General features: G+C 40.6%; 3 protein-coding genes across 4 annotated transcripts in view; 2 read left to right on the top strand and 1 right to left on the bottom strand.

The window, feature by feature from the left end:
* Positions 1–5,511: 5,511 nt before the first annotated feature.
* On the top strand, positions 5,512–6,799 carry LOC105057554 (protein LURP-one-related 11). Its single transcript, XM_010940198.4, has 3 exons — positions 5,512–5,779; positions 5,863–6,087; positions 6,276–6,799. Exons 1-3 carry the CDS (start codon positions 5,534–5,536, stop codon positions 6,408–6,410), a joined length of 606 nt encoding a protein of 201 aa, XP_010938500.2. The 5' UTR covers positions 5,512–5,533; the 3' UTR covers positions 6,411–6,799.
* Positions 6,800–8,285: 1,486 nt separating this feature from the next.
* Positions 8,286–12,238, top strand: LOC105057487 (uncharacterized). Of its 2 annotated transcripts, XM_010940111.4 has the most exons (3): positions 8,286–8,460; positions 8,581–9,005; positions 11,653–12,238. In XM_010940111.4, exons 2-3 carry the CDS (start codon positions 8,583–8,585, stop codon positions 11,887–11,889), a joined length of 660 nt encoding a protein of 219 aa, XP_010938413.2. In that variant the 5' UTR covers positions 8,286–8,460; positions 8,581–8,582; the 3' UTR covers positions 11,890–12,238. The 2 variants fall into 2 exon arrangements, with proteins under 2 accessions (XP_010938413.2, XP_010938412.2); XM_010940110.4 differs by lacking the exon at positions 8,286–8,460 and having other exon boundaries at positions 8,467–9,005.
* A 4,409-nt stretch (positions 12,239–16,647) lies between these two features.
* Positions 16,648–20,718, bottom strand: part of LOC140853715 (ATP-dependent Clp protease proteolytic subunit-related protein 3, chloroplastic-like) — a 12,944-nt gene continuing 8,873 nt past the window's right edge. Inside the window, exons 7-10 of the mRNA XM_073248581.1 lie at positions 17,564–17,617; positions 17,406–17,489; positions 17,015–17,142; positions 16,648–16,864 (exon numbers count right to left, since the gene is read on the bottom strand). Of these exons, the coding sequence (XP_073104682.1) occupies positions 17,047–17,142; positions 17,406–17,489; positions 17,564–17,617 (234 nt within the window). The 3' untranslated portion in view covers positions 16,648–16,864; positions 17,015–17,046. The remainder of the gene's footprint in view (positions 16,865–17,014; positions 17,143–17,405; positions 17,490–17,563; positions 17,618–20,718) is intronic.

Raw genomic sequence — 20,718 nt, 5'->3', positions numbered from 1 at the left:
TTATATTTTAATATTGTATTATTAATAGGTATTGGATTTTCTGAATTACATGAATACTATGATTTTTATATATTAAAACTTAAATTGGCAGTTGAAGTCATTTTTAGTAATATATATATATTTGTCAGCTAATAACATTAGCCTTATAGATAAAATAAAAATTTATTATATTATTTTAAAAAATGCTGACACTCAAACTGTTAGCACATCGTTTAGATTAAAAAAAAGAAAACATACTGGCATACAAACTTTGATAAATTATTCAGATTTTTTGTAATAGACTATTCAGCCGTCACTAAAAAGCAAAATCTTTGCTGACGGTTTAGTCGTCACCAAAGATATAAGAGCTATACTGATGCTTACAGTAGGTGTCACCAATTCCTCAAGAATTATGCCAACAGTTTTAAAAGCATTACCAAAGTTTTACGTGTTTTACCGACGGACAATAAAACATCAACAAAACTCCTCGCTGATAGGGGTATTTATCGATATTTTTTTGTGTCCGTCGGTAAAACACCTTGGGATCTATATTGGCGATTTTGATATCTTTGATGGCACTTTTTGTGTGTCAGTAAAAATCAGAATTCCTGTAGTGTCTTTGACTCTTTATTTTGTTTGATGATGCAATGCTGTTTGGTTACATATCTATTGAAGATATCATGATCTAATTGATTGAAGATTCAAGTGGAAATCAACTGCGTAAATAACTGGACTTGTGAAAAACCAACTACTTGTACCACATCATAGCAGAAGAATATCCGTCCTTGCAATGAAGCGATGAGGCTATCCATCATGTTCTATTCTCAGAAATATCTGCAACTCTGCCTTGTCCCATATGACGAACTACCATGTAACACATTGATTACTATGCAATTATCCATTCATGAACGGCTGCAGCTCTGGAAACTCTAAGCAAAACCTTCCTATGGCCATGAAGGGAGAAAGACAGGAAAAGTGTTTGCCATATGAACTATGATATGATAGTGTCCATCAGTTTTACTACTAGAGTTGAGGTGCAAGGTGAGTATAATTTTCAAAATGAAAACCAAAATGGTGACTGAGAGTGGTCTCAACTATCAGTCTCTGGAGCATTTGGAGATCATTTACAATGTCATATACTAAGTTACAATATTACAATGAAATAATAAACCACCACTACATCAAAATTAATCATCAAAAATCTCTATAGCCACAACATGGTATAAAAGTATATTTGCAAGAGGCCATGGAGAGGATGAGAACACGACGGTAGATGTGGCCAATTGAGTCATTGAGGTTGGCTCCGATGAGGGAGGAGACCAGCGAGATTGGATTGGCTTCGACTAAGGAGGAGATCGATGAGATTGGATTGGCTCCAGTGGGGATGGTGGGATCGTAGCGGTGGCGGCGTCGAGGTGGGGTGGCTCCAAGAAGGGAGGAGACCGACGAGACTGGATTGGTTCCGACGAGAGAGGAGGTCAGCGGGTGGTGAAGAGAAAAGGGAAGACAGTGGAGATGGCGGGACCGTAGTGCTGGTGGTGTCGAGGTGGGGTGGCTCCGAGGGAGGAGACCGACGAGATTGGATTGGCTCCGACGAGTGGCGAAGAGAAGGGGGAAGATTGTGGAGATGGTGGGACCATAGCGTTGGCAGCATCGAGGTGGGGTGGCTCCGAGGAGAGAGGAGACCGACGAGATTAGGTTAGCTATGACGAGGGAGGAGATCGGCAAGTGGTGAAGAAAATGGGGAAGATGGTGGGGATAGTGGGACCATAGTGGTGGCGGTCGGGGGTGGAGGCCGATAGGGAGAGGGGAAGATGGTGGGGTGGCTTCGAAGGAAGAGACGGGTGGAGACAGTGAAAAATCCGATGGTAGGCCTCCACCGACGAGAAAGAAGGCCGACGGAGAGAGGAGATCATGGGTTACTGTTTATTCATCATTTTTTTATTTTTTTAATTACTATTTAGTGTTTAATTACATGGATTTTTTCCCTGTCAAATTTTAAAAATTCTCTTAAAAGCACGTCAAAAAGTTAATCATGATTAACTTCATTTCCATTCAAATGCTGTGAGAATTTTATAATTCTGAAATGCAACGTATGTTCCTCTTAATGGTTGGCGTAGGGTATAATTGTTGGGCTTGTTCCAACTAATAATTTCTCGCCTTTCGGACGGAAAGAGGAGTGGATGGTGAAATATAAGAATCCACAACCTTGTCACTCGCCAGCACTAACACCCAGCCCCATTGCTGTGGTCCCCACAGCTCAGCGAGAATGAGACAGTGTTTACCGTTGGGTGTTCGGAAATCGAGGGCCTTTCGCATGGCTATATGGCACGGGTGCGGTGGAGATGCGTAGCATTGGAGGATTTAATTGTCGATGATGGGCCCCTGTAGGGTCCACTGGCCGAATTGCTCACAAGAAACGTAGGGAATCAAATGATTGGCTGATGGAATTGGTTGTCGATTTCGGGGTCCCATCAGCTCCTTTTGCAGGCGAGGCCAATGGCCTTGCGGGAAGTAGTCAGATGAATTTGCCCTAGATCTGAAAGAAGGTAGGCCACTAGGCCTGGATGACAACGCCTACTTTTGGCTACACCCTGACAACCAGACGTGGTGTGCTTGCTAAATTTGTAGGTGGGATGGAATTAAGGGTTGTATTTTGATTGTTTTTTGATTTTTTTCTTTTTTGCTGTTGTATTTTGTTTGTGTAATGTATGCATTTTGAGCATGAGGTTGCAAAAAAATTTTAAATTAAAAATTCATTTGAATGGTTGGATCTAAATCCTATAAAATTTATGAGTTAGATCATCGTAACCATCTAAAATTTAGATTATGGACTGGATTTTTTACATGTCCAGATCATCTGAATGAGTTGGTTCAAATTTTATAGGGAGAAATAAAAAACATGCATACCATGGCCTATTGACTTTAATGATTGAGACAAGTGGTATCCACTATAAATCCATAAAATGTTTATGCATCAGCAAACAAACATATGGAGCAAATAAGAGTTGCGATGATAAGAAAGGTCATACTTGCATATACATGTTAGGCTCAATCTATGATGATATCCAACAATAATTAGTGATTACTAATCTAATTAATATATATATATATATATATATATATATATAGAGAGAGAGAGAGAGAGAGAGAGAGAGAGAAGCTTTTCCATTGAGAAGTCTCTATTTTGACACCTGGGGTCTGAGGAAGAATAGGAGGAAGTCACGTATATTTGAAAGAAAAGGCTTCGTAAGCGTAAAGCGCCAGCCATTGCTTAAGCTTTGCTGTTCGATCGCTCCAAGCCTCCCACCCTCTTGCTCTTGCCCTTCGTTTCTCTCCTCCACACCCGTCCCTTCTCGATGCTCGCCCTCTCAGCCGCTCCCCCCACTGCCATTCGCTCTGACCCCTATTTCCCCTGCGCCCTTGCCGCACCCACCGCCCTCACGCTGCTCCCTTACCAATGACGATGAAGAGGACACCTTCTCCGATGACGAGGATGTGGTGGAAGAGTTCGAAGGATTACTTCTAGCCAACGCAATTCCTGCCATCTCTCCCATTCCGTCCATTCCCAATCATCCCTTGCCCGCGATGACGACGTGGTAGTTCTTGGAGCGGAGGAGGGTGGTGAGGGATTGTCCAGAGAGCCAAACCACCGTTAGCCCTTTTGGTGGCGAAAGAATAGCAAGATTACCATGCAGATGTGGGTATTGTGGAGGCCTACGATGAGGAGTGATGGCGGCCCATCGAGGACCAAGGGATTGCTGGGGCGCCGGTGCGACGGCGGGGGTAGCGCCGATGCGCATGAAATGGGACATAGCCTTTTATTAATCCTTTATTTTTTTCTCTAAATACCTTCATTTATGGCATGGCACGTGACATGATTAGATTGGTGCTTTAAGCCACCAACTCTGGTGAATTGTGTCAACTCCCTGGTGCAATGTCCATGCCAACAGAGTAGGAAAAATTCGATACTAGGGTTAGGCATCGTAGGATCTCTTGTCATCCTGTGCATTGCTGACATGATAGAATCCCACATTTTAGGGCATGTTTAGTTCACGATCGAAATCATTATTAGAATGGATAGAATGGAATCCCTAATGTATTTGATTCATGACCAGAATTAGAATGAAATTTGAATACTAAAAAAGTGTAGGAATATTTGTATGTTGAGAGCTAAGGATATTTCTATTTCTTCCTGAAATTAAAATAGGAACGGAACTCTCTTCAACCAAATGATCGAATGGAAGTAACTCATTCTTATTTTCATTCCAAGAGTTCAACTCCCTTCAACTAAACATATCCTTAATTTTATTTACTAACATGTGTCTCATGTGTTCCACACAAGTACTAGTGACATCATGAGCTTGCCTCTATCTCTTTATCAAGTGACATACCAACAAAATTTTCCTTTGTTTAAGCCATCATCTCCCAATCATTCAGTCAATCGTAACTATTAAATAGAATTCTATTCTGCTGCTCTCATCAACTTCCATAAGGAACTGGTTCCTTCAAATATTTTATCACAATATATAAAAATCTTCCATTAGGTTCATCCAAGAAGAAGAATCTAATGTGTTGATCCCTTCTAATCAACATGTGGTTAACATAATTAAATTACTTTGTTAGGTTAAGCAGCCTACTCCAGGAAGCCTTGACTCGAACAAATTATAAGCAGCCAGAGAGAAATATTATGATGGATAAACTTGAGAAGCTAAGATAAGAACATCAGCACATAATTATAATACTATGGTTTATATAGCCGGCATGGTCTTAAGAACCTTGCACTTGACCTATATAAGTCAAGTTCGATTAGAAAATGCCATTAGCACATATAAGCCATGAACCATAGTGCCATCAACAATATTTCTTTCATCCACTATAATGGCTAATAACAACATATTCAATGATATTACATATATATATGAGATTTTAGCTAGATTTTCTCGTTCTACATATTAAGACATTTTAACAGTGATATTGCAAATAAAAGGCATAATGACTGTTTTCTCTCTCGCATTATAACCGTTACATTGTGTCCTTACATAGTTTTTTCCGTTGTTATATATGCTAAAATCAATTAAGAAATGGGCTTAAATTGCTACAATGGCATTTAAACCTTTGTAAGATTATTAGTTAAGCTATCAGATTAACATGATCCCCAACGGATGCTTATAGCCATAGACAAATAGTTTTCCATTTTCTTCTTTATATTTTAAAGTTCCATGTGATGATCTCTAAAAATAAATTAAGGCACTCTTTTTCCAACCCCATGCCTTAAACGTGAGCACGGAACCAGAGCAACCAGAACAAAATATTAATTCTAAAATGGTCAGCTCAAATTTTTTTCCTCGTGTGCCATCTTGTGAACGAATCAAATACTATAAAACTCTAATAATTCATGTAATTTTTTAGAAAGAAAACAATAATGTATGTTGAGGAAATAGACATGCAGCAACTTTCAGTGGGCCCCCTTTGCAACCAAGAAGCATACATAAGGCTCAGGAGGCATCACTTTATGAGGCAGACCTAGTCTTCTTTGTTCTAATTGTCTCAAATGGCCAAGGTTCATCCTCAAACCTTCCCCTCTTCTTCTTCTCCTCCTCCTTTGATGGAGATAACATCAAGGAGAGAGGTTTATACCATATGGATGAAATCATTGGTGTTCAATGGGAATGGTTGCACCGTATATGATTCCAATGGTAGGATTGCTTATCGGGTCGATAATTATGCTTGCAAGTGTAGTGATGAAGTATACTTCATGGATCACGGTGGCAAAGTACTGTTTAAGATACTTAGAAAGGTAAGGATAAGCATTCATATGTTTGTGAGCTTGAAGCAATTCATAATGAACTGAGTAATTTAACTTCTTTGCCAACCTTGCAGAAATTTAGTGTGCTCAGGCTATGGGAAGGCTATAGATGCACCGATCCGGGGCTAGAAGAGAAAAATCCCTGGTTCAGAGTCCAGAAGGCTCGCCGGCTTCTGTCGAGAGACCGTTCCGGCGAAACCATTGTATGGGTTGGCTGTGGCAAAGAGTATAAAATAGAAGGGTGGGCACATAAGTCGGAATACAGGATTATGGACATGGCCGGAGGGCTAGTAGCTGAGGTAAACTTAGTAACTTTCTTTCTTCATAGTAGGTCTTCAAAGTTCCAACCAATTAAAATATAAAACAAAACACACCAAGGGACATCCTTGCAAAAATTCTACTGGTAGAATAGCTATATTTTATGTACATGGGCATGGTTACAATGGTTGAGAGTCAAAACTGATGTAGATGTGATCTTTTTGGGCAGGTAAAGAGGAAGCAAACAGCCTCTGGGGTAGCTCTGGGGGATGATGTTTTAAGTCTGGTGGTGGAGCCCAGTGTAAATCATTTGCTTATCATGGGACTTATGGTAGTTTGTGGTCTAATCAACCACAGTTTATGAGGAGGACTCTTTTTGTTGGCTAAGCCAATTGGAGTTCTTTGTACACTGAATAATATATTGCTGCATTTGCTGACTGGGAGAAAAAGGATGAGGCAAAAGAAAAGGATTAGGAAGCAGGTGTAGCAGGGCATCAGCCTGTTTTATTAAAATATACATTCATTTGTTTATCCATTGTGACATTTATTTGGTCCAAAGGAATTGATATCTACTAGATGTGATCATGTGTGATGTATATGTTTCCCTCCTCTTTCATTAGTGTATACATCAAGAAAAGGCTACATCTGATTGATGGCCAAAATTTCATTATCAAGATTGTTTGGATGCATGCAGTAGGTATACTGTCACTTAGCCTATGTTCTTTCCCTCTTTCTGTAACAAGGACAAAACCTGAATTTATCTTTTATGGAATTGGCCCATTATATTTCTAGCTACTTGTCATACAAAAGCCTGTTTCAATGCCGACATTTTTGACTTATGCTTACCAGGAATCACTTCAAAATTGAAGTTATCAACTATATTGATTTAAAGAAATTACATAAAAAAATGGAAGATTAGAGATTAAATTAGACAATTATACTAAGAAATCAGAGATCGAGTTGAGGACCATTCACCATTAGAACATCTTTTCCAATCCTATCAACTCAGATGTGGTATGCCAAACAAATTAGACGATCTCTAAGCCATCTTTAGACACGACAGAATTTCTTGCTAAGAGCAGATCTGCCTCTACCTTAAGACCATCTCATGTCTATCATAGATGGCTCATCAGAATTTTGCATGTTCCTAATTCGGTTTCACTAGAGAATTTGAAGATTCTGTACTAAGAGCATTTATCTCATGTATGGATCACATTCAAAGATAAGGAATTGATTGTCAAATTCAAGAAGATGCAATAATTTGGCAAAAGAAAGCCTGAGATATCGAAAAAGAGAAGAAAAGAGACTAGTTTCATAAATTTAAGTGAGCTCATCCCTCATTATCCCCACCTTAATGTTTATTCACATAGGACTTCAACAAATAAAATAAAAAAAATAGAGCAGCTTGCAAAAACTAACAAACATAAGTTAATTTTGATATAAATAAAGCTTGATAAATGAGTTGGCATGGGCCATTTGGCACCACTTATTGTTGTTAAGAACCATGGGTTGGTTACAATTACTATTATCAAAAGTCACAGTAGCTCCTAATGAATTTTGTCACTGTATAGCATTTTATTGGATTAAGTTCTGATTTGCCATCCCTTAGCTGAAAATGCTGCTATCATTTCCTTCATCCTACTTGCATTTCTTTTAGTTATGGGAAAGAAAAACCCACCCTAATTTCATTGAGATAACGAAGATGGAGGATAGGAACATACTACTTGCATCAAGTGCTTCAGTTTTAACTCTAATACCTATGGATGTTGGATAAAATAAGTCATTACCTATATTTATTGAATTATATAAATATTATATAAAAATATTAATTTTTTTACAAATAATTAGTGCTAATTATAGCTCACGATTGGGGTTATTAATCTAAAATTAAATATTTCGAAAAGATAGGTAAATATGCTACCGAAACCTTCCTCCTAACGCCGTCTCAATGCTGGCGTGTCGAACGCTCCAGTCACGCTCAAATTACATCTGCATGTGGGCCCACATAATTTTTCGCCTCGGGACGGAGTGCTTACGTGGCAGACGAACTGAGCGTCCGATGTAACGGTCTGAGTTCCTCCGCGGGTGAGCATACCCACGGATGAGGACAATCGCGAGGGCCGAGACCTGTCGACGGCTCTACCGGAATCTGGAATCTTCTCCACCCCCCAAAATTTATTAATTTTTTATCCTCCAATTACTAAACGATGTCGTCAGCCCTAGGAGCTCCGGCACGTGAGCGGCGGCACGCGCGGGGAAGCACACCCGGAGGGCTCCAGAGCATTAACCCCTGCTCCCTTCCAACGCGATTCTACAGCCGTCGGATCCCCATCCACGTCATCGATCCGCGTACTCTCCCTGGTCTGGACGGCTCCGATCGCGTCCGAGTAGAATCCCAAGCAACTCTCTCTCCGGTCTCTCCCCCATCCCAGCTTCTCTCCCCCCTTCCTTCTTCCAGCTCTTTTTTCCCCCAAAATTCTCGAAAAAAATTCCCCAAAATTTTATTTTAGTTTTAATTTTTTTCTTCTTTATAGAGATGAAGGGGGGAGCGACGGTGGAGGACGAGAGGGAGACGGAGATGGCGGCCAAGGCCAAGAAAGAAGAGAAAGAAGAGGTCAAGGTCATGAATGGCCATGGTGCCATCGATGATGATGGGGGTGATGATGATGGTGATGAGGAGGAGGAGCCGGAGGAGATGGTGGAGCTGAATGATGTTGATGAGTATGAGGATGGTGATGATGATGGAGAGGGCGAAGAGGACGATGATGACGATGAAGACGATGATGATGAGGAGGGGGAGGATGATTCTGATGATGATGTGCAGGAGATCTTCCCGCATGGGACTGGACCCCAGGCTCAGTCGGTGGATGATGATGATGAGGAGGAGGAGGAAGAGGAGAGTGATGATGAGGATGACGGAGATGACGACGACGACGATGATGGAGAGGAGGAAGAGGAGGTATATATATCATTTTATTTTTTTTTTCTGCACTTAAATTTGGTTTTATTGTACTTTGTTTTATCTTTTTGAGATTTCTTCGTTTATTTTGTATATATAGGTAGATCTGTGCTTCTGATTGGCTACATAAGGTAGAAGATTTTCTCAGTTTTTTTTTTAATGAGTTATTAGATTATCGTGTTTTATTTAGATTTCTGTGCTTGAAAGAGTAAAAGTGAAATTTTTGATACATCAGTATGGTCAGATTTGTTGTTCTGGTTCTAGTTATTGGATTTTTTTTTTTTTTTGGGTTTGATTTTTCGTAACTTTTTACTGGTTCGAGTATGTTTTTTTTGAGCACTTGTTTGATTTTTTTTCAGTTGTATTTTAGGGTTTTGGAGCCATCATGAGTTGAACTATACGAGGGAATGTTGCTATATGTTTTCTAACTTTTAATTGGTCTTGATGTTTATATCTAGAGGATTCAAAAGCGTATCGTATTCGATTTTTTTCCTTTTAATGTATAAGGATATGCGCTGATTTAATTCTGCAATAATATATTTTTCTCTGTTAAGATCTGGCTGCCACCTTTGGATACTGCAGAGCTTGTGTTGTTCTTTTCTTAATAAACCTATATATAGCTAGATCTGTGTTATGGACTTATACAGTAGGGTTAATTCCTGTAGATATGTGTGTTTTTAGAGATGTAGTCTCTGAAGTCTGACTAGTAGAGGTCTTTCTCATCGAGAAAAAATAATAGTAGAGGTCCTTTTCCCGTCATCTAATATACTATTATACTCTGTTTATTTTCAAAAAGAAAAACCCATGATATATTTCCTTTATCTGGTGATTTGGCATAATTTGATGCATCTTCTTTTCTTGGTTTTCCCCCTTTTTTTTTTGTTTAAAGTATCTCTGAGAGTCCATTGGTGGTGTAGTTAATATGATTGCTAAATCTTCTTCTGCTGTTGTTTGTTGTTGCCCAGAACTCATTGATGCTTGATATTGTGAACTGGTTCCATGTTATATGCTAATGCTGGCATGCCTTCTTGTTTCTTTCTTTATTTATTTATTTATAAAATTTCTCAACAATAATACAACTGCTTATGAAAGGATTTTACGAATTAATATTGGGGAAAGAGGTCTTCGATGCCGTTCCTGTTTTAGGCTCCATTAAATTTTGCTGCCCCCTGTGTTTGGCTTTGTTTTTGTTTTTTGGGTTGTGTTCTTTTGGTCAAAATAAAATAGTTTGTTACTAAATGGTATGAAATAGGAAGGAGGGACTTTGTGCTATCGTTCCTTGAAGAGGCTGATGGCAATTTTATATTTTCTTATGCACTTGATTTTATTTGTTCCTTCTGTTTCTACTTTCTTCTTGTTCTTGACCCAGTTATTATGATCCTTGACAGTGGTCTCTCTAAGTACTGCACATCTAAACATGTTAAGTTATTGTTATTTGTTTTGCTTTATTTGTTTCCATAAAATCATCCTTTCCTCTTTTAACTTCTAATATGAGCTTTCTAGTTCATCATTTGTTGTGCTATATTTGCTGCTTGCCTGTTGGACATCACACAAAACTTTTGTTTAATTTAGGTAGTAGATTATAGATAGTTTGTTCTTGGGGTTTTCCTTATGTATTTGCCTGGTACATCTTTATTTTTAGTTAAAAAATTGCTTGTTAAATGGTAGACTTCGGTTTGATATCTTGGTGCTAGCATATTCTAAATTGATAGCCCCCTCCCCTCTTACCTGACCCTCCCCCTTCCCCAGCGCAACCCTTCCCTAATTGTCCCACTTTCCCTCCCGCTGCCCTCCCATATTCTCTTCTCCCACTTTCGATTCCTCTGATTTGCTCTGTTCCCGAGTCCGATTCCAGTAAGATATCGGCCCCATCGTGCTTGATGTGAACCTGGCCCCGCTCCTTGGCGGCACTGGCAGCTCCCTTGCTGCCGTGACTGCACAGTACATCCGCTCCCAATTTAATATGATGGTGCTCACCGGCAGCTATTCCTTCTTCACCGTCTTCGTCTACCTGATCGTCTCCCACTGGTTTTGGTCTAGCGGCTACTGGGCATAGGGCTGGAAGTGAGTTAGGTTGGGCTTGGCCATACTCTTGTCCGAATAATTTATACTTTGCCATTCATTTTTATGGTGCCTAAAGCTACATGAGAATTTTACTTTTCATATACTGGTACAAAATTTTCTCTTTACAAATTCATCAGTTATGATGGAATGGAGGATAGGTCGTTTTTCTATTTTAACTTATATATATCAGTATGTCACGCTTGGGTAAGACGGTAATACATATTAACTAGTATAAAATATTCTCTTATGCAGTACATCAACCACTATTTGGAGAATGATCCAAGTTCTAGTTTTGTGGTCTAACATTTGTTAACTGTCCATCTTTATCTTCAGCTCTCTCTCTTACACGCACAAACACGCGCACATAGATTTTTTCTCACTTCCATCTGTAGCATATGACCTTTAGTTCTTGTGATCTTTTGGGAACCATGCTCTTCTGCATAAATTTAATTCTGAATTTTACATAATTTTGTATTTGTTTTTATTATTATTATTATTATTAAAGCATTTTTTGGGCCTTGATGTACTTTCTTATCAGTGACTTTGAACTTTTGGTTTTGTCTCTGACATGTCAAACTTTTAGGAGGAATTGGGAACAGAATACCTTGTCCAGCCAGTAGGCCGTGCAGAAGATGAAGAAGATGCAAGTGACTTCGAACCAGGTGAGGAGAATGATGATGACGAGGACATTGATGAAGATGATGATGAGGATGATGCTGGAAAGGAACAGACCTCTTCAAAGAGGAAGAGATCAGCTGAGGATGACACTGATGATGATGATGATGGTGATGAAGATGCTGAGAGGCCATCGAAACGATAGTGTGTCTGTTGCTAAATTGGCTGTTTCCATTGACTTACATGTTAAGGTTCTCACAAACTCATCTCCCAATTCTTTATGGTAGAATATATTTAGGATTGATGTGTCTCAGTTGGGGATAGTATTTGGTATAGAAGCTTTTCTCGCAGTGTGGGGACATGCCTTAGGCGCTCTCTACAATGTAGAACATCCCTGTGACCCCATGAAGGGTATTTCCACCTTCACAAGGAGCCCATGTGAAGCTATTTATAATTTTTTCCCCTTCTTGTCAGTTGGAATCTCCATGTACCTTGTAGTACTTTGCTCATTAGAGGCTTTTGCTAAAATGTTAATTTGCAGATGTCTTTGGTTATTTGGGATGGTGTATGTTGTTGATATCTGATTCCCTTCTGTGAAATATTCATGCCTGGCGTGCCTTTTTGTAAATTTGTCGTGAATGTTATTTGGAGGTTTTCTTCTTTCCATGCTGATCTACTGTAGCAATTGCTCAGGAAGTATTGTGCCAGTGGCAGGGAATTTGTGTCACAGCATAGGTTTGCAGACTTGCACTCAAAAGTAGAGACATGATCGTATGAGTCTGAATTACCTCACAACGTTGTAAGAATTTGTAAGTACCGCAGGAAAGAGAGCACACGATCGTGGATTAGCCATTTCTTCTTTACAATTAGCGGACATGTATCTCTCTGTTTCTCAAACCCTTCCGATATGGTGGTTTGTCTTTTATTTTCCTGTAAGCTATGCTGCAGAATCTATTATAATTTTTCTTTTGAGAGTTGTGGAGTTAGGATGGCAATGCTCAACTGTTTAATCCGTGAAATTATCCAACGTTCAACTATGTTAGACAGCAATTGTGCGTGAAATGGAGCTGGTATCCAAGCAGAAACGAGTTGAAACTCTGGCATGTGTCTACAACTAATCTGATGAGGTTGAAGACGTTGATGGGTGATTGCTTACATTTCAAATAAATCATAGAAATGTATGGGGCCTTATTCCCTTGAGATATTAGTCAAACAAAGAATATCATAGTTCTTAAAGACTGACATGGCAGTATGACTATTTTGCTTGTTCTTCATCTCACTTGTTTAAAGAACTCGAGGATCCCTACTTTCAAAGAGTATCGATTTGCTCATCGTTTCTGATTATTGAACTTTGATTTGATACAGAAAATTGTGCATAGAATGAATGCTTGCAAAATTTTATTTAATAAAATGCTACCGGACTCCACCCTCAACTGTGAAATAAAATGTTGCAAGAATGAAGTAGGAAAAAAAATTAAAGCATGCGGTAGAAAACATTCATGGAGTTGTATCCAATCAAATTCTCAACAAATATTTTAGCTTGAGAATGACTTCTCCATGACAAAGGGGGCATGTCACTGAAGGTGCCGATGGGTCAAAAGTGGAAGTAGTATAGTAAATCAGTCTGTCAGATGTTGGAGTGCTTCGCATGCCAAATTTGAATTTTGAATAGCTCATTAACTATCTTTTTGAATTTTCAAACTTCTCTTAGGTTAACTACTTTGCTCATGACTGGAACTTAGATTTCTCTCAGAAGCTTGTTTAGCTCTAAAAGCTTGATATTGTGATTAATGCATAGAATTGGAGGTACCATTCCCTTGTCTGGTTTACAGTCTCCACGCCGTATATCTCGATGCGGATTCTATGAATAAAGCCGGCCAATTATCCAATGCTACATTGCTTCCTCTCCTTAACAGTAAATGACGAACTTCTATGAAACTATGGTTTTTTATTTTTATTTTTTTCGATGAGACAGCGATTCACACTGTTCTAGCATAAATACATCCAATGAATTCGGAAAACAAAATATTCTTAAAACTGTTGGACCAGCTGCAATGTCGGTTCAAATAAATGAATAATGTCGATCGAATGTCCAGCACCATATGATGGTATTTAGTTAGCAGCTCCATTTGTCTCATTGTAAATGTATCTGGTAAAAAAGGGGCCCTCTTAGTCGTTGTCTGCCAAATATCTGCAAAAGAGGCTGAGCTCTCAAACCTTGCATTGTGTCTGGATCCATCCAACTACTGTGGCCTAGTCGCCCTCCACATGGATAACTATGGCCCGTTAATTTTAAGATTTTTTTGTGCGCACGTGTCAAGCAGATCGTCGGAGTCAACCACGCTCCGTCCCACGAAGTATTGCCCGCTTTGACTAGGTCCGGACGAGGAGCTGTGCCCCATGGTCCCCACGGGGGTTGTCCCTGGGCCCCTGATCGAACCCCATCGGGGGTTATTCCATTCCGGCCCAGCATCGCACAGACGGCCTCACGGTTTTATCCTCTCCCTATAGGAAAAAGCGCCTCGTGAGGGAAGGTGTGCTCGTATCCCTCTTAAACACATGCACACACCAGAGTTGCCCGATGTGGACTATTAAGGAAGATCCCCCACGACCTGCCCACAACATGCCCCCCATTCTAGAGGATGCATGTGAGGACAGGGGGCGGGTGCCCCCTACCTGACGCGCCACTGTTGTGCGCACGTGTCAAGCAGGTCGTCGGAGTCAACCACGCTCCACCCCACGAAGTATTGCCCGCTTTGGTAGGTCCAGACGGGGAGCTGTGCCCCGTGGTCCCCACCGGGGGTTGTCCCTGGGCCCTGATCGGGCCCCACCGGGGGTTATTTCACTCCGGCCCAGCGTCGCACAAACGGCCTCACGATTTTGTCCTCTCCCTATGGAAAAAGGCGCCTTGTGAGGGAAGGTGTGCTCGTATCCCTCTTAAGCATATGCACACACCAGAGTTGCCCGATGTGAACTATTAAGGGAGGTCCCCCCACGGCCTGCCCACAACATGCCCCCCATCTGGAGGGTGCATGTGAGGACAGGGGGCGGGTGCCCCCTACCTGACGCGCCACTATTGTGCGCACGTGTCAAGCAGGTCGTCGGAGTCAACTACGCTCCGTCCCACGAAGTATTGCCCGCTTTGGCTAGGTCCGGACGGAGAGCTGCCCCCGTGGTCCCCACCGGGGTTGTCCCTGGGGCCCCTGATCGGGCCCCACCGGAGGTTATTCTATCCCGGCCCAGCGTCGCACATACGGCCTTACGGTTTTGTCCTCTCCCATGAGAAAAGGCACCTCGTGAGGGAAGGTGTGCTCGTATCCTCTTAAGCACATGCACACACCAGAGTTGTCCGATGTGGGACTATTAAGGGAGGTCCCCCCACGGCCTGCCCACAACATGCCCCCCACTTTGGAGGGTGCATGTGAGCACAGGGGGCGGGTGCCCCCTATCTGGCGCGCCATTGTTGTGCACACGTGTCAAGCAGGTCGTCGGAGTCAACCACCTCCGCCCCACGAAGTATTGCCCGCTTTGGCTAGGTCCGGACGGAGAGCTGTGCCCCATGGTCCCCACCGGGGGTTGTCCCTGGGGCCCCTGATCGGGCCCTATCGGGGGTTATTCCACCCCGATCCAGCGGCCCACAGACAGCCTTACGGTTTTGTCCTCTCCCTATGGGAAAAGGTGCCTCGTGAGGGAAGGTGTGCTCGTATCCCTCTTAAGCACATGCACACACCAGAGTTGTCCGATGAACTATTAAGGGTGGTCCCCCCACGGTCTGCCACAACATGCCCCCCACTCTGGAGGGTGTATGTGAGGACAGGGGGCGGGTGCCCCCTACCTGGCACGCCACTGTTGTGCGCACGTGTCAAGCAGGTCGTCGGAGTCAATCACACTCCGCCCCACGAAGTATTGCCCGCTTTGGCTAGGTCCGGACGGGGAGTTGTGCCCCGTGGTCCCTATCGGGGGTTGTCCCTGGGGCTCCTAATCGGATCCCACCGAGGGTTATTCCACTCCAGCCCAGCGTCGCACAGACGGTCTCACGGTTTTGTCCTCTTCTTATGGGAAAAAGCGTCTCGTGAAGGAAGGTGTGCTCGTATCCCTCTTAAGCACATGCACACACCAAAGTTGCTCGATGTGGGACTATTAAGGGAAGTTCCCCATGATCTGCCCACAATAATTTTTTTTATAAAAAAAACTCTATATCGACCGACAGTTTGCCAATTTGCTGGCTTACCTGCCATGTCAACATGTAATGAAGGCAGAAATAGAATTGCATTAGGCTTTCGTCCTCTTCTCCCTCTCCCCCTCTCTTCCATCATCTCTTCTTCCCCTCATGCCCAACCCTCCAAGGCCCCATTGCCATTGCGCGTGCGGATATATCGTGGGTGTCGCAATGTGAGGGTGGTCATCCATGGTAAGCCACGGGCTAAGCAAGGTGAGTTCTTTGCGGCCAAGAGGAAGTAATGCAAGCAAGAAAAACTCGGTGACACGGCGATCCTCAACAAAAGTTTCTTTGAAAAGAACAGCTTCAGCACTTTTATACAGGAAAATTTCATAGCAAATGGCAAATGGCATGAACCTAGAGCAACACCATTGATCTGAAGTCACAAGTGTAGGTGGAATTTAATAAACATTCTGAAAACTAGATATTGTAAAACTTCATCCAACTCCAAAGTGTTAAGATGGGACTCGTTGGGTAAGGTACCATTGATCGGTTTCTTGGATTGATTAAAAATGTGTGTGAAACGTTAAAAAGCTAATTATACACTTACTCTTCCACCTGTGCTATTTTTCAGTGCATAAAGTCGTGTATTAGGACAGATAACGTATCAACTGATTCCACTAGAATTTCATTGAGAGCCACTTTCCTTTCTCCGAAAATTTAAACAGATAACATTGTTGGTTGCGGCATCTTAACATTAACAATCTTCTAATTTGTATTCTACAAGCTCTGAAGTACATAATATTGCGGTAGAAGGGACTGACCATTGCCTCAGACGTTCAACACAATCAATTACATTAAGCATTATAAACAAGTTCCATTAAATTTGGCTATGGGTGCTAGTTCTCTTAGTCCCCTATTTTTTCCCATACTTCTTGTTACATGAAAGGCATCTGCACCTGGAGCAGCCACTGGAAGGCCTTCATATCTTTGTGTAACATCCTTGCATCTGTGGAATGGCCTTAAAAGAACAAAGCAATTAAGAAAACAAAACGTTTGACTCATAACTATGTGATCTTTACATACTCAAAGGAAGAAACATTTGATGACAAAGCTTCAAGCATTTGAAACTTGAGATTTGAAAGGATCCAGAAAATGTGGAAATGCTTACTATTAATTAGAAGTTATTCAATCTAGTGAAAATCACATCCCATCAACAACTTTAATTCCTGCTCTTTTGTCCCACTCCTCAGGAGAGAGAGCATCTGCCATTATCTTCTCTTGGCCACGCCAAAGAATCTGCGCCACAAAAACAAATAAATGAATAAATAAAAACCATCCCATGTTTTTTTCATAATCAAATCAACCCACATCCTCACAAAGCCAGTGTTAAAATCTCTGAACAATCATGGTCAGTCTCAATGGCTTCCACCTGGATATGGAAAATAAGAGAACCATAGACCATGCTTCACCATGTTTTGTCAAGTCCTAGAGGGCACTAACTACATGTACAAGTTGAGCATACGACAACCGGACAATACCAACTAAAGAAGAGCAAATACCTTGTCAATGACCCCAAATTCTTGAGCCTTAATTGAGTCCATATAAAATGGTCTCCGCATCAGCTTCGATACTGTCTCCATGGACTAATTAATAAATCCTGTCAGATTTTCTGTGGTAATCTATGAATTAGAAATACAACTAGTTTTCATATACTCACATTTCCAGTATGCTTTGCTAGAAGTTTAACGAGTGTGTCCCTATTATTTATAACCTGTTGAAATCACAATAGTCTCCTATGAATGAAAAAGGCAGGGATATTTACGCTTAAAAAAGGAAGGCAAAGCATAACCAAATAAGGAAGGCAAAGTATAACCGAGTCAAATACATGATGTCAGGTCAATAGACTAAAATATGCATGTAGTACTTGTACCAGCATTCAATAATTTAAAATTTAAATCACAAGACAAAAGATTGTCTACCCAAACAGAAGAGGAACTTCTCTAATTATAACAATTTTAAGCTGCTGACATAGACGAACATGAACATTCATGATCATGAGGTAAAGGGTATTAAAGTAATAATGGAGTGTTTCACATTTACTGAGATATGCCGCCTCAACTGAAGATGTAGCCTACTCTAGTAATATCCAATTTCCTAGGAGTACAACTCATTTAAATTGAATTAATTTTTATAATTTCGAAATTGGATCTCATTAACAATATATATGTTAACAAATAACACAAGAACTGAATGAACGCTCTAGCATTACAGCTCTAGCCGCTATACATCATGCCTATGAACAATAGCTGATCTTGGTATCAATCAACTAGCCGCTTTATAAAATTCTCTTTTCATGAGAACAAGGAGAAAATTTCTTTATTGTAGCAAAATTACTATATTCATCATAAAATAAGATTCTAAAAATCAATATATATATCTAGCGAAGAGTCTGAATAAAAATGATATATTTTATAGATGATTAAAAAGGCAGGAAGGCAGATAGTTAAATGGCAATTGAAACAACGACAATTGTAAAACTGAACATCTTTCTACATTGACATGGGGAAGCATATTCACATTTTACAATGTACAAAATAGATGATTAAAAAAAGTGACATTGAAGCTCCATGACATCCCAAACCAGATCTGCTATGCCTTTTAGAGAACTTCAACACCCAATACAGAGTATGTGCAACACCCTAAAAGCTAAGCAAAAAATAATACTACATCCAACAAAGGCTAAGTTCAACGATGTAAAACAAACAAGAATAACAGATTCTCAAGTATTCCACCCAGCAAATACTAACTACATATTTCATTGGAAGCAAGCATTTTGACAACATAATTTGACTAGGTATTCTAAATTCTGGAAGCATGCTTCAGGCCATCAATTGAATTAGTCCATCTTGCCTTGTCGCAAGCATTTTGACAGCACTTTCTCCTGCCTTGAAGTGACAGACCTTTCAAATTGGGTTAGCGTTTAACATTCCATTAAGAACATTGATTAAATGGATCTCAACCTACACAGTAATATATACCAAAATCTTTAATGGACTCTTCCAGTGTGGCATCTTAGATCACCTCATAGTCAATCTCATCTTCTGTGGCAAGTCTATATATGAGAAGCCTTGACCCTGCCCTCAACACCTTTCTTCATCCTATAGACCCAATTACACTCAACAACCTTATCCCTTTTAACTGGATCCGCTAGAGTCCATCCTCCGTTTACATGGAGTCAAAAGTTGGACTTTATTATTTTCATATCCTAACCCAACAAGGATTGAGCCAGACCAGAAATGCCAGTAAGTAGACAAACCACCATCTAGATCATCAAAGATCACATGAAATATTTCACATAGAAGGTGGACCACTGTAAAGATCAAAAGGAAAGCATTAGGCTCACTATATGTCAGTGGTACTGCAATAATTAGAATCTAGAGCCTGGGAAACAGGAAGATCTTCTATGCCTCCCCAAAGTTAAGGTTGCTCTTGAGGTTGCCTTTTTTTTTTTTGTTTTTTTAAAGAGCTTTTTATTCTTTGTTCAACTAGATTCCTTAGTCCCACATCGACAGCTAACAAAGAATTGCTTAACTTGATATATTGTAACACATTTGGCTACTTGACTACTTCTCGCACTCCTGCAAAACTCAGGTCTTGTATGTTAAGCTGATATCATGCCCAGAAATAAGGAACCATTCCTGTGGATTTCATGCAAGTTCTTTATGGCAGTCCCACCAAAACACATAGATAGATTTAACAATTAACAATAAGGGACATCATTTCCATCATTTTAAGGGTTTCTTCTTATGGACGTATTGTTTTATTCAGCTTCAGCCATCAGGAGGTCCAAACTTGATCAGAATCTTGGAAACTATCACCACTTGTAACCTAACCCAATTCATACCTCTCAATGTGTCCTTCTTTCTGATCTATTGAGCTCAAGTGTTCACCATGGATGGAAAGCGGCAGCATCGATCGATCCTCATCAATTCATCTGCTTCCCAGGTCTAACTTCTTTCCAACCCTCAAAAAACAAGACCATAATAACAAAGACAATGCTCTTTTTTCATCATAATATGAAATCCTTTTGCAAAGCCAACTCTAGCAATCAGTAAAAACTACATTGTTTGTTCCAAAAAGTTTCCAAACATGTGCTATATTTATGGGCAGGCAAAGGGGCTCAGTCAGAGACACCAATATAGGCATGCCAGTGGATGAAGAAGACCGTCAAATGGTGCTTGAGTTTTAACTCCTGCTGGAATTTGAAATGAGGCTGCATTTGGTTGGGAATAAGAAAAACTATAAGAGGAATTTTATGCCCATTGACATAGTTATGCTTCTGATTTTTGTTTGGCTCCAAGTACTGGAACACTTTTGGCTGAAGGTGTTTTTGTCATGAAAAAAGAGGAAGCAGGCATAAATGATGGCCTTATGCTAATAACAGCTTATGACAGCTTCCCCTGAGAATGGTCATGCTAATATAAGCAAGTTTGGCCGGCATAACTATTCCTTGCTTGGCAGGCATAAGGCATAAGCAAGCCTTATGCCTGCTTTATTTCAACCAACTGATGCCTGATTGCCTTGCAAAATGGATAAACATTAATCTTGGAATTATCTTTTTACCCCTATAGTAATGAATAATAAAAGCTTTCAATGGTCCCTAAGATGAGAAGAGCTAATACATATTAGGAGAAATGCCAGAAGGATTCATTATTTTCTATGGTGCCTGTTTTGTGGTACTTCTTGATAGACAGTAATCCCTCCAATTAGATAATAGTAAATGGAGCATAAAATTTGGTACTTAATGAACATTACTTTTAATCAAAGATCTTGTTATTTAAGTCTTGACATTCACAAAACTTTCCATGATGA

This window comes from Elaeis guineensis, chromosome 14 (assembly GCF_000442705.2).
Source record: "Elaeis guineensis isolate ETL-2024a chromosome 14, EG11, whole genome shotgun sequence".
Taxonomy (NCBI): Eukaryota; Viridiplantae; Streptophyta; class Magnoliopsida; order Arecales; family Arecaceae; genus Elaeis; species Elaeis guineensis.
Note: the sequence above shows the minus strand (reverse complement) of the source record. Positions and strands in the feature narration are given on the sequence as shown.